This window comes from Haliotis rufescens, unplaced genomic scaffold (genome assembly GCF_023055435.1).
Source record: "Haliotis rufescens isolate VD_foot unplaced genomic scaffold, xgHalRufe1.0.p SCAF_19, whole genome shotgun sequence".
In the NCBI taxonomy this organism is placed as follows: Eukaryota; Metazoa; Mollusca; class Gastropoda; order Lepetellida; family Haliotidae; genus Haliotis; species Haliotis rufescens.
The window spans coordinates 4,833,003-4,847,584 of NW_025963879.1; the positions used below are offsets into that span (position 1 = coordinate 4,833,003).

General features: G+C 37.8%; 1 protein-coding gene across 1 annotated transcript in view; it reads right to left on the reverse strand.

Annotated features, from left to right (window-relative positions):
- Positions 1-968: 968 nt before the first annotated feature.
- Positions 969-14,582, reverse strand: part of LOC124148437 (tyrosine-protein phosphatase non-receptor type 1-like) — a 35,407-nt gene continuing 21,793 nt past the window's right edge. The window contains exons 8-9 of the mRNA XM_046519534.2: positions 11,474-11,766; positions 969-6,818 (exon numbers count right to left, since the gene is read on the reverse strand). Coding sequence (XP_046375490.1) covers positions 6,626-6,818; positions 11,474-11,766 — 486 coding nt within the window. The 3' untranslated portion in view covers positions 969-6,625. The remainder of the gene's footprint in view (positions 6,819-11,473; positions 11,767-14,582) is intronic.

Genomic DNA, 14,582 nt, shown 5'->3' on the forward strand with positions numbered 1-14,582 from the left:
AACACTGTAAAAATGTGGGGATTTGAGCCCAATAGGGAGTGATCTGAGCCTGGAGTGAGTGTTTTGGGCCTAGCAGGGGGTAGTGACCTGAGCCTAGGCTCAAATCACTCTCGAGTGAACTTTAAGGGGATTGATTTGTACAGGTATTCTGCTACACCAGTCCAATGCTTTGGAACAACATTCCGGTCAACATCAAAAGTGCCAAAGATATCAACAAGTTTAAGGGACTGTTAAAAACCTAAAATCGTGAGTCCCAATCTTTCCTGGGCCGTGGATTGGTTCTTGGTTACAAACTCTGGAAGGGATCTGATGGTTATGGAACTCCAATCTTCCACCTGAATGGGACTTGAGAAGTCGAGTCTATGGGGTCTTCCTGGTCTTTTGCATCAAGATAGCGCAAAATCTTTGCATCCATGTGTGGTAGTAAAAGTGACAAAACCCTTTCTATAGCCACTAGAATGCAACTCCTCTTGTTTCCGTACGATGCGATCAAACAAACCATGCATACGACCAACAGATGGGGATAGGAGCCTCTGGAGGTACTCCCTCATAAAAATCCTCCATTGGTACCAAGACACAGCGTACACCCGCTATGAACCAATTAACGTAGGCTCCAACATCCAAATCCATAAGCCTAGTTTATGGGACAGCATGGTTATGTTTGGGAATCTGGCAAGTGCATAAAACCATTCATTTAAAATTGGTCCATCCTGTATGGGAATATTATGCATGCTGTATGTATGCCAAGTTAGCGGAGGGAGCGGGAGCTTTTCGTCAATCTTAGGTTTCTCAAGCTAATCACTAGCTTGGCCTATGACATGATTTCTCAACACTGCCAAGACAGCGTGTAATGTTTACTTTCAGACTTATGGAAAGTATGCATTATGCACAGTGGTTTATGAGACTGTCTATCCAAGTGAAAGTACTTACTCAACTCAATAAACATGAAATAAAACAGACAGCCCAGATGGGAGATGTACTTTTCCTGTTTATTCATTCAACACTGACTGCAGCAACACCTGACACTGAACAGTGCTGTCTTTGTACAGGTATTCTGTTCACCAGTATAGATCTCTGATGGCCAGCATAACAAACATATACAAAAATATATATATATATATACACACCTCATGTTTAATTGTGTGAGCTAACAAGAAACGGCTGTAGGCTTAATCAATACTGCAATGGTGAGAGAGAGGATGGGTTGGTACAAGGTCAAAACTTTAATATCATTGTGTTCATCATATCAATAATAAAAGTCAAACCTCAGGATGATCCAAAATTTGAAATATTCTACTGAAATCATGCAAAAAACTATTCTACTATTCCAGATAATTCTGGAAATTATCCTTTTTGCATTATCACTTTCAACCTCTACCCCTTAAAGACATCTGGAAAATTGCTACATTATCATTGCATAGCTGTCAAGTGAAGTATCTCAGCCCCATCAATGGAAGAAATACATGTGACATGTAACATTACATGTTTAAATTTAATACAGAATTTTCAGACAATTTCCCCCTTACTCCCTAAAAGAAGTAAACTTTACTGATGTCTGGAAAATGATTCAGTATATCTATTGTGATAAATGTGAGGCTGGTGTAAACTGTGGAGTGTGCAAACACTACATATATATCATTCATGATGGGTGGCAGGCAGGCAGGCAGGCGGGCAGACAGACAGGCAGTCAGGCAGTCAGGCAGTCAGGCGGTCAGGCAGTTGCATACATAACCTTCTACAAGCGTGGGCCGATGGGTTTAAGGTCACTGTATAATATTATGTATTGTCATATAACCCTTATTTGCTACTGTGTCACAATTATTATGAAGATGTAATAAATTCATACAACAGTCTACATAGAAAAAGATGGAATCAACAATGTGGAGTTTGAGAAACACATGCACCATAATGGTCAACGAGGTCAAGCAAATATACACAGTATGGACAATATGGAAACACATCCTGCCATGAAATACATACTTTTTAATTCCTTTCCACCCACAGCTGTGTGAATTCCATTCAGAACACAATAAAACAGCCATTGCTAAAATCTAAAATCTAATGCCATCCTAAAACAGAACTGACAATTTTCATATTTGTTCTGTTGTACAACTTAACATTACATCCATCCCATTCCTGTTTTTCCAATGCATACAGTATACACCTAGAACTACCCACAATACAAAAGGATGGCCGAATAATCCCCTAAGTCTCATATCATGTTAGAGTTATCCTATGCAGACTGCAGGAATTTAGATGATAAATTGCCAACAGCATGTGTTGAGATATTTGACATGATACGTATACTCCTTATTAAAAGATGTCTTGATTCACTGTATTGTTTTGAACATCAATATTTGACATTACAAAACCCCATCATCAAATAGTAGACTCTTGAACAAAGTACAGTCCAGGGCTGATCAGGCACAAATATGCTAACACATGCAACCATACATTTCACTCATGTCAGTGACATATTTGCAATTAGTTACAAGAATTATACCCTAAATCATTTAAAAAGACTTTTTGCAGTTCACTGCAACATCATATAGCCTTTTCTGTCAGTTTCAGCAACATCAAAGCTAAAATATTGCTAAAGTGGACACAAGTTATGGATATCAACTGCCTTAATATATATTAAAAATTGTCCATGAATTGTGTCTACTTCATCATCTGTCAACTTCCAAGAAATGCCCATCAAACAATAAAATATAGCGGTGGAGAGTTTTTGTTCACATTTGGACTGGTCGTTAGCTATCAGCATTATTCTTGCCATGAACATGATGAATGATTAAGTCATCTATTCTCTCTACATTTTGCCGTACATAATATTTTAAGAGTTGCTGATAAAGATTTATTGAATGTACCATTTCCTTTTCTACTGCCAATAATCTATCCTCATGTCACGACAATGTGTCCCATTTCTCACTGCTTAAGTTTCACAATTAAATGATCAATGTTATTCTGAGGGACCTATACATATTAATACACTTGACTAACAAAATTCTTAAAATATCACATGAAACATATTTCCCACTTGCCAAACTTGCATTATACCCTTCGTTACATCACTTGCCAAGCCTCATCTCGAAAGCGTAAGAGGAGACAACACACAGTGCTGCGGACTGACTGTGACTGCTGCACACCTCTCACTATTTCACACTGGGAAACATGTACTGAGAACACACATGCACTTTTATTGTACATGTCTTCCAAGATACTAGTAATTAAATTCAATTTTGATTTGCTTGCTCCTACAGGTCATATCAAATGGCACTTGAAAAACTATAAATCAACTAGGCTCTGTAGCTCACCTGATTCACGAAGAAATAATTGCATGATGCTTCAATATTTTTATGTGACAAAGATCAATAGGAACTGAACATAGATGATGCAATATATTAGGTGAAAACAACATATTTTTGCAACATTGTATTCAGTACCGATGATAAGGACAATCATGATTCCTTGAACAACCTTATTCTTCTGATAGCACTTATCATTCACTTATCATTCTGTGGTATGTGCACAGCTTTCACCTACCTCAACTTGTTTCACTATTTTCTCCTTTACCACAAAGTGACGGTTGTTGAACTTGCTGGAGTGTCTGACCGAGAACCTTTACTAATAATGTTGCATAAACCAATTCTGTTTCAAGTCATCTTCTGTTTCCATGAAAACCATATGTGAAACCTAGTTTTTGCAATTGCTCTCCACCATATACAAATAATAAGATGAAATTTGGAGGCAGGCTAGCGTGTGTATGGATCTAAGATGTGCTTTTCCAAGTTTGCACCTACTTCAATTCATGAAATGATATGCATGATTTCACTATCGTGACACAGACTATAACATTGTAAATGTGGAAAGTTGAAATGACATGTTAGGCCCCATTTCCAACAACATATATGCCAAATTTCTATATAGTTTGAAAAATGATGGGTAATTGCTGTTAATGAGTTTTTAATAAAAGCTACTGTGTAGGCAATGTTTACATTCTTGCCAAGTTTGATCTTCTTAGGCCTTTGAGTTTCAGAGGAGATGTTGAAAATGTAAAAGTTCACTGCATACAGATATCAAGCCACAAACATAACCTGAATTATCCAAACACTTGTCAGGTATTGGGGAAGAAATGCTGAAGTTGGTTGAAGCACTCAGCCTGGACATTCTCTACCCCAGCTGACTCTTCATCATCCATCCCCTCTCAAATGTGCAGTATCTATTCTGCAAAATCCCATGCACAGTATAATAATGTCTACAACAGCATACACCTAAGAAAATCAACCAATGCCATATCTGCAGTATCAAACATGCCAAGTCATACAAATTATTATCAGGAAACAAAAAGTTGCAAAATATTTGTGGATGACAGACGTCCAGTGAAAAGCTACCTATTTGGCACTACCATAACATAACAACTCACACCATTCACGGATATGCATTTAAGATATGACAAACACATTAGATATGCACCACATGCATCATTAATTGTGACTGTACATCAATCACCAATCTCAACTGCTTTGATCAACATGTGCTACTGAGCAAAAATGTCAAGACTGAATCAACAACAAAGTTGGAAGATATCAGTCATATGTTTTCAAAATATTGGTATTCTACAGTCTACTGTTATCAGGTTTTTTTTAAATAAAAAAGCTTGCAACTATTTTTCTAGACACAAAATAAATAAACTGGATTGACAAACTGTGTATCACTATTCGTTACAAAATCCAGCTTTCCGATCGGCCACTAATTGTCTTGTATAGCTACCCTCTATGAAACCTTGGTTGAAATGAGATCACTTCAAGGACTGCTTATGCTATGAGTGGTGTGTTCATTGGTGGGCCACAACATACTTGAAATCCAAAACCATTTCACCACCTGGCTTTGTAAATTATGACCATAATGACAAATTTGTTAGATGTGTCTTAGAGTGTCTAAATAATTCTATCCAAACCTTCTGGCACGTTCTGAGTGAACAAGATAATTCAGCTTTAAACATCATATACATTCTGTAAAGAACAAAAGTCACACATAATCATTTTCCATAAACTGGGCATCCTTCCATACTGGAAGACACTGGTTCAATGTGATGGTATTTAGTGTCTATAGAAATAAGAAAGCTGTTAGCATTTACTGCCAATTAACATGATCAGAGAAAATCTCAGCTCAAACATATTTTTTGGAAAGTTCTCTTTCTGGTCATTCATGTATTTTCAGCTATGTCCAGCTTGTATCTGAAATCACAGTGACTGTTAGGAAATTGCATATGACATGCAATGATGCAAGGAGAGATAACATTGTGGAGAAGAACTGTAACAGAATACAACACATTCTATAATTCTCAATTTGTCGTGGATTACTGTAAACTGTTGCTAAGACAATAAGAAGGCCAACTGAACATAGAGCTCAAACAAACTGCCCTGAACATAAGGCATTGAGCTATGTAAATGCAATCCAATCACATTCAAGCACAGCTTGATATCAACATTATAAAATATATAATTCATAACAAAGAACAGTTTCCATTCTCCCAAATGCAAACAGTAACATACTGAGTTTGTTTGTTGATGCATGGAATCTGCACTTATTTACAATTGTTGGTATGTACATAGGAAGCAGATAGAGAAGTTACTTATTTCATAATGACAAGTGTTTCTAATACTTCAATTCACCTGTCATCACTAATCACTAAGTGTCAGATAACTCCTAACATCAAAGCTTTACACTTAGCAATAAATTCTCCACTGAATCACAGAAAAGTAACAGAAAATTCAATAATCGAAGTGTTTAACTAATATAACCAAACAGTTACAAATAGTCAGAACACAAGTGCTCTTCAGGATACTTAATGAGGTTCTTGTTATGGTCAAATTACCACAATTATACTGAATGAATACATGAGCTATGTTTTGGACATGTTGAACATGCCTCTTTTCCAGCCACAACAATCTCTACCTGGAGTGTTGAAGAGTATGTGGAGTAAGCATGGGAACAGAAGGAATGTGGCAAGTGTTTTATTTACCAGTACTGTGGCTAATAGTCTACAAAATGTTCTACCTTACATCTGTAGTGGTGTTATTTTCATAAATAAGTTGTTATTCTTCTCCTTTGACTAGTGTCAACATAATGAGTAATTATGGCGAAGGAAAGCTTGTTATATACTCTGCAAACTGTGAACATCTAAGAATATTGTTTCATTGTGTATCTACAGTAACAGAGTAAATTGGATATAGTTTACACTTAGTACCGTAAATGTACAATCAGCTGCCTTTAAATGACAATATTATGAGATATGAGGAGTAGAGTCCATGCTGACCAAGGCTTGGCAGAAACTGACTCATGGTCATCAAGGTGCCCAAAGTCCCCTATAGCTGGTACAGTGTCACCATCCAGCTGGCCTGCTTAACCACAAATGGGATTGAAGCTGTTGGAGATTGGGGTTGGTTGTAATAGCTTTATTCTGTGACGTGCCAGCTGTTTGACAGGTGAGCTGATTTCTGTGTTGTGTTCAGTTTACACTACCGAGCAGTTGATCTCTCTCAATTGCTTCACAAGTCTCTCCCACAGACCATGTTATGTACAGCAGGCATCCTAGTTGTGAGCTGGGAGAGTTCTTAACTCATTAGTATCTCCAGTAATACTTGTAAAGTAGGTAGCTCCCTAGCAGCAAGCCCAGACCTAAACATATTGGCTGTAGGTAGCTCTTGCGTTTCTTCCAAGCTTCACTATTTTTCTGTCGTTCTTTCATATCCTTGATCTTTTCTTGAGTATGCTTCTTTCTTTCTTCGCGTATTCTCTTCCTTACCTCATATGCACTGTAAACAAAACACAACTTCTTAAAATAGATGCTGTATAGAAGCATCAAAACAGCACTTCAACTAGAAATAGTGTGCAGAGCTGCGAAGAAAAAAAACTGTAACAGAGTAAAATGCAGTGTCTTCTGTCACAGGCACTGATGACAAAGAGGGAACATGCATACTATGGTAACTATCCTGGTCTAAATGTTTTGATAACTACAGCCTTTTCCTGAATGTCCCTTTTCTGGTAACAGTTTTACTCACTATCACAAATAAAGGGAAATCCCCAACATTTAAAGATTTTGATTTTATTTTGTGAAGGGACATACATAAATCAAACATGTTCAGTTTCAAGTTAAAGTTGTTGTTTTTCAAAAAACAAATTTGGATGAAATCCATCTTCATCAAATCGTTTGTTATTATTATGGTAATCAAGAAAGTCATTACACTTGCTGGACACTTTCAGTCACAAGCAAAGTGAAATTACTCCTTACATTTTTACCTTATCTCTCTTGCTGAGGGACATTTCAAATCTGATTTCAACTCTGATTGCTATGATCACCCATGTGTTGATAAAACACATTTGGTCAACATGTTTGAAAGTGGGTGACTAATATAGAATAAGTCATATAGTGATATGATACATAAAACTTGGTAAATAGCTTTCTTATATCAGATTTTAGCATGTGCCTTTTTTGAAAGATGAAAAAAAATCCAAATTTTTGTAATTTATGCATAAATCAAAACACTGAATGAGAAACAGGTTGAAGTATTGCATGTCCTGAAACTTGCTAGATATGTACTAGATATGTGAACATAGACTACAACTGAATGTCCTTAGAAAGGAATCAGTAACTTATTACTTGCCACTGACAAATTAAACTATACTGACTCAAGCCTTTCACCCGGGTCATCAACTGCATTTACATTTGGAGGCTGTGTGAATCTATGTTGGGAATTACTGGCAGCCATCTTGATGAATAAGGGGAGGTAATAAACAAAGGGGGACAATTATTCACCAAGCAGTGGAGCATTGCACTTCTGATTGGTAACGATGGTTAATTTGATTTCATTTGTACTTGAGCTTTAAACATAAACCCTTTCACATAATGTTAGAGAAGTTGTGAGAGATTTGGGTTCAATCCTGCTTCAAACAATATTTCTGTCATATAACACCATGCAAGTTTGATGTGGGAGGACAATGTCCATAGTGACTCGGGTCAGAGATGTTTACTACTTTGCTCAAACCAGGAACACTGGTACACTCATGTGCCACATTAAAGTTCACAAAATGGCCAGCATATTTAAGCTGGGGTATATTATATGACATCTGACTGCATATAGTTGGTCCAAGAATATGGTTGGATAAACTTTTAGGGGGTGCAAAATCCCAGCGCATGACACCTTTGTTACACTCTCAGCAACATCGCTGCCACCAGTGTGGGCGGGGCCACTAAAGGAATGTTGAAATCTGCGCTCTAACCCCATGTGTAGTAACGTTAATACTTTTGTTTTATGTCTTTGGGAATGCCATCTTAGCGAATTTTGAAATGGTTAACGACTGACCATATTTTTCAGATGAATTTAGCTTTTTGTTTATTTGATCAGATTGGTTCTAGATTGCAGACTAACGGAACATTGACTGACTTCTCCTTTACATTCTTACTATGCCAATTACATGATAGTTGTAAAGAAACAGAAATTCAAACTGACAAAGTTATTTAGCAAAGGTAAGCCATCACGTGTTTGTAAACTTAACGGCCAGTTGGTTGCGAGTTCAACTCCAAGAATGGTTGTAGCCAACTGTCACAGTGAGGAGCTATGACTGCTAGCAGCGATAGTATAGAGAGCTCCGCGAACGGGATATCGCTGTGTGGTACTTGAATTTTGTCAACACAGGGGAAATAACTCTCATTTACTAGTAATGACGTCTGCTTCATTGATATGGGAGCAAGAGGCAAAGATCTGACTCCTTACCAGAAACAACTTATCATAAATTTGAAATCTGAAGGCAAAAGTGTTGTGAAATTGGTACAATTACTGGGATAAACAGGTTTACTGTTTATAAATTAATTAATAGATGTTCAAAAATAGAAGTTACTAAAAACCATCCTAGAAGTGGGAGAAGAGGAAAATGAACACATAGAGACACATGGTCTTTGTTAAAACTTAAAACTTGTGTAGCAGAAGGAAGTCTTTACAGGATATTCCCTCACTATTTAACCAGTCATCAGAAAAAGAATAGGGCTGGGAAGATACACCAACTGTGAGATCCGATATGTATCACGATACCTTACTCACGATCTGATATGTGTCACGATACTTGCATGTGCTGTTATCTGTGGTGCGTAAGCCATCTATTTCATAGACAGGATGGCCAAATTCCTGACACACTGACGATTTACATTTGGCAGTGTCAAGAAAGGCACAACAAATGAAAATATTTATGTTTTCATTATAACTTGCACTACTGATTAGTATTTAGTGGAAGTTATTAAAGCAAACATTTAAGATCAGAATTGATATTTTTGACTTGCAAAGTGTGCGACTGTCATTGATACTTGTATCAAAGAGTAAAAAAATCACGATACACCGATGCATCGGTGTATCGTCTCACCGCTAGTAAAGATCAGAAAGTTTATGATTGGAGAACAAATAAAGAAAAAAGGAAGCCCAGCTTCCGCCTCAGATTTTTTATTCACATTATAGGGCTTTTCTGTATGCTTATTTTGATAATATGATGCCTTCAGATGTCTACGTTGGGGAATAACCCTGACAGAAATTCATTGTGTGGCATAGGACTGAGGGCTGAAGATGGTTTATGCTATCCAAACAGGACCTGTGTCATAAAAATAGATAGATAGATGCTACAACCAAGTTTATATATCAGACAATGAAAACGTTTTTTATGCACCGCTGCACCGCTACCTTTAGGCCACTTCCCAAATAGGTTTGTAATGGTAGCTGATTATGAAGCATGTGATTTCAGCACATTTACATGGACATTTAAATACTTTCTACTGGTACGAATATTATCACTTTTTCTATCTCTCGAAAATTGACCTAGATTCTAGAAAAATTGATATTCGCAACAAAATCATAATCAATCTTTTCACTATACTTGCACTTAAAGGTATCATGCTATGCACAATGGATACAATGACATTTCGTAATGCTTAAGTAATCAATATAAAAATCACTGTTTTCAATGAAAGCATCAGCAGATCAGTTAAAGGAAGGAAAGAAAAGAATTTAAAATTTTTTTTTTATAGAGACTTACAACTGACATTTTAATTTCTCTGGTAAACAATAATGTATTATATTCCAATTAAAGAACTTGGAAACACATAGCTTTATTATTTGTATCAATATCACCTAAGACACATAAATAAAATGTGAAGCATGAATATAATTTTTTTGGTACAAAAATGATACACAGGAATCATCATAACTGGACACAGGAGAATCAAAGCTAGCTGCAGTCAGGGCACTGAACAAGTTGAATAGGAACCAGATCACGATCTAGAGCCTAGTATCAGTACAAGCAGCATGGTACGTCGTGTGACCAACCTAGAGGTTACAACATCTGACCGAGGACCGCTTCAAGTGGCAAGGTCATTTGCTGCAAATGTTTACATAAGCATTCTTTACAACAGCAGCAATATCAGGATTGCAAGCGACAGTGTGGAACTGCTTTTGTTATGTGGACCTAAGCGCCAGACTGCATGTATAAACTGTTTGTTTCAAGAAGACAAGATTTATGCTCCATCGAGCTGACTGGACAGCTAACACATAAATGTTTTGCTGCTAACTGCATATGGGAGGTCGTGTCAGGGGGAAAAAAAAAAATGATTTGGGCAGAAAACACTGGTAGAACAATCCTAGTGCAAGTACAATGCAGCTGAACAGCTAAAGGCTGTTGTGCAGAAATCCTACAGCTGCACATTGTTCTCATTCACATCTTTCAACATGTCCTTTTTAGCAAAGATATGACTTAGTTGATGTCACACAATTGGAACATGGCTTATGCTGTAATCAGCTGCATTACCACCTTTCACATCAGATATAAATGTTCAAACTAAACATTTTCCCTTCTGTTACTTAGGTTACTTTCACTGATGAATAGTTGAAAATAATAAAAAAAACTTTTAAAAAAGCCTGTAATAGCAAAAAGCACCTGTCTTTGTGTATCCAAGTTTCATGAAAGAGTACAAAAAAAGTTTTAGAGATATGGTTTGGACAAACACAACACTATGAACAGAGTCAAAGTCAAACTTGTTGCTGTGGGAATGTAAAAAAAAAAAGAAATAGCAAAAGGCACCAGCTGACAACCTGTGTCCACTTTCAAAAAGTGATCTTAGCGCTATGACGATCATAACTCTCAAACTTTAACAAAAGCTGAGGATAGTCGTAGCGTAAGGATAGCTTTGTGCAAAGTGGATCTTGGTCTTTGCGTGTGCAAAATTTCATACGGATGGACGGACAAGCTGATTACAATATCTCTCTCCCCACCCCCCATATTACAAAGGATCATATCATTTATTTTCAAAAGTAGTTCTACATTGAAAAGAGGTTTGATTGTGTTTGTGAAAATGCCACATTAAGAAATGTATCTGTACAGAACTAGAGGACAATAACTAAACAGCAACAGTGCTGCTACATGAATTCTTTACCTCTGTTGTTCTTTGTCAGGTGCTGAGTTACACAAAAGTCTTGTAGTGCCCGTCATGTCCATAAAGTCATCTTCGTCTTCTAAGTCATCATCATCATCATCATCACCTTCATCATCATCATCTATTAGCTTATCCAGTTCAGCATCAATATCTTCATCATCATCATCATCATCGTTCAGTCTTCTCAGTTTGGGAGGTAATGGGGGTGGGGAATGACGGACACCCCTCTTAGGCGACAGACTGGTAGTGCGCTCTGGGGGTGGGGGTGGACTGTCCTCATGGTCATTATGATTCTGAAAACCCAGGTAGACCCAGAGTACTAAAACTAGAAAACAGTCTTCATATTTAACCAGTCGTTCCTTAGTCGAGTTAATGATAATTCAGCACATACTTGTTATATAAAAAGTAAAATCTGCCTAATTCAACAATATTTATCATTGTTCATAAATCAAAGAACACAACTTCTATTACATCATTGCCATAAATCTTGTATTTCTGCCAACATCACACTACAAAAATCTCAAGATTTCAACAGAAGTCCTCTCTTTATTGTCAACTATTCAAAATTTGTTGTGCAAGTAATCGTATCATGCCTTTCAAAGCACATGCACATGTGTAAGGTGCAAAACCTCAGTTCTTTCCAATATCAGGCATGCTATAAGCAGAATATTGGGGAGGTGGGTGGTATTACTCCTGATGCGATCTTGGTTGGTTGGTTGGTTTGTTGTTTTACGCCGCACTCAGCAATATTCCAGCTATATGACGGCTGCAATCATGGTAATAGAGGTAGTACTCTTTGAAGTATTAACAATAACTATTGCTTGATAATTCATTCGAATAACATTCCTCTATTACATCACTGAAAGAATATACATGACACAAAGTATCACCCTGGATGGTTAAAATAAGGAGGATTTTTAATCTCAATTCTCTGATTCCATCTCCATAAAATTGTACCTGCATTTAAGTATAATGGTGAACCTCCGATATTATCCGATACAACCCGTTCTAGATGTTTGACAAATATTAGGTGTACATAATGCCAAATCACCTCAAAATGATCGATCTCAGAATAATGCCAAGGATATACTGGTAAACAAAAATGGGGTTACCTTCCATTGAACTACCATTATATATATATCCAATTCCTCACTTGTGATGTCTTTCCAACTCTGTTGTCCATGACGTCATTACCTGTTCTGATGACGTCATTTCCTCCTCTGACGCAGGGTTCCTCATTGTGGTTAGAAAGGTCAACAACAAGGCACATTTTTATTCATAAATTGAAGTAAAATGTAATATTGCACTTAAAATGGCCACCTGTGAAGACGGGGGTTACAGTCGATCTTCAGCAACCCATGCTTGTAAAAGGCGACTAACAGGATTGGATGGTCAGATTTGGTTACTTGGTTGATGTAGGTCTTCGTATCCAATTTGCGTAGATGATCGATGATCATGACGTTAACCGCTGGACTGTCTGGGCCAGATGCAATTATTTAGAAACCACTGTCATATAACTGCAATATTGCTGAGTGCGGCGTTAAACACAAAGCAAACAATCATAAATGTGGCTTACATCACTTGGAAATGGAGAGACCTAATATTTCAAGGAAATTTATGAGAAGTAGTCTGACTATCAACTGACTACTACATACCCAAAAAACTCACTACCGCTATATTTGAATGAAATTAGGGGCGATTTTCTTGCGTCAGGATAAATACACTTGATATTTCGTTGGCATGCATGCCAAAAGAGTCTCAAATACCAAGAACCCTGTGATGACAACACTACCACATCTGCTTCTTAAGACGTCCCAATCTCATACAATATCGGCCATCTATTAGACCTTCCAGGTCTCTCTTTTGTTAACCTTTCAAATTTTGAATCAATATTTTGCAAAGCGTAGTCTGAAATGGAAGTTCCAAACTAGTGCCGTAAAGCTCGAGAATGCTGATTTCTGATTGGGTTATGTTGACTTCTTGTCAGTCATTTCATTTGTTGGTCAAAGTTTGCAATAGATATCATGCGTTGTGAAGGAACCAAAAATGGGAGTTGTTCCTTCAGCATGTTGATAACGGAGGATACTTGTCTCGGGCTCCCTGGCTGTCGCATTCCACATGACTGTAGGAGTCTTATAATTGACTGGCTCTTCGAGGTGAGAAAATCTTTCGCCGAAACCCAGTGACAGACGATCAAGTACTACTCTCTATGACTTGGTTTTCTGACTGCTCCCACAAACCAGTTCATGTTGGCTGCTCCCCGTACATGGCCGTCCAAGTGGGAAGACTTCCTCAGGTGGTAGACATGCACAGTGTCCAAATCCACCTAAGCAGAAATAGCAGCGAGTATAGTTTCTATCAACACTTGAATATTCTTCTGCGGTTGATCTAACAGTGGCTTCAGCAGGATCATGGAGATATGAGGCCTCTGTCTGGGATGGAACTTCAGACAGCAGGCGTGTCCCACAAAGGACAAGATTGCTAAGCACTGTCATCTTGGCAGCTTCCCTCCTCTTAGACTTCTTCCATAATACCTTGATTTCATGTAGAGGCCATAAAATTACTGAGGTCCTGTGATGGGATATGAACCACTGACCTTCTGATTCAAGGTCGGACACCTTGTCCACATGACCAAAGAGGTTAACCACATCAATAAGCTGACATGGTAAGGATGTCATCTCTGGGATGACTGCATGCCCTGCTACATACTCATCCCTGTTCAGAAGGCACAACCCAGACCATATAGTTGTGCACTGAGACTTATTTAACTCAAATTTAGCATGAACATGCTCAGCTCCACATTGGGCCCCAATGTAGCGGCCATTACATTTCTGAGTCCCGTGATGAGATTCGCACCACAGACCTTCTGATCCATGGTTGGATGTCTTGTCCACGTGACCAAAGAGGACAACCTGAGCAACCTGACAAGGTAAGGATGTCATCTGTGGGATGACTCCACGTCCTGCTACATTTGTTGAAGACATGACAGAAGAGCTGCACATAGCAGAAATCGGGTTCTAACATGCAAACCGTAGAACGGCATATCCAACAGGATATACGAATGTCCCCATGCGTCATGAAGAGACCAAAAACTTTACACGTAGGAGTA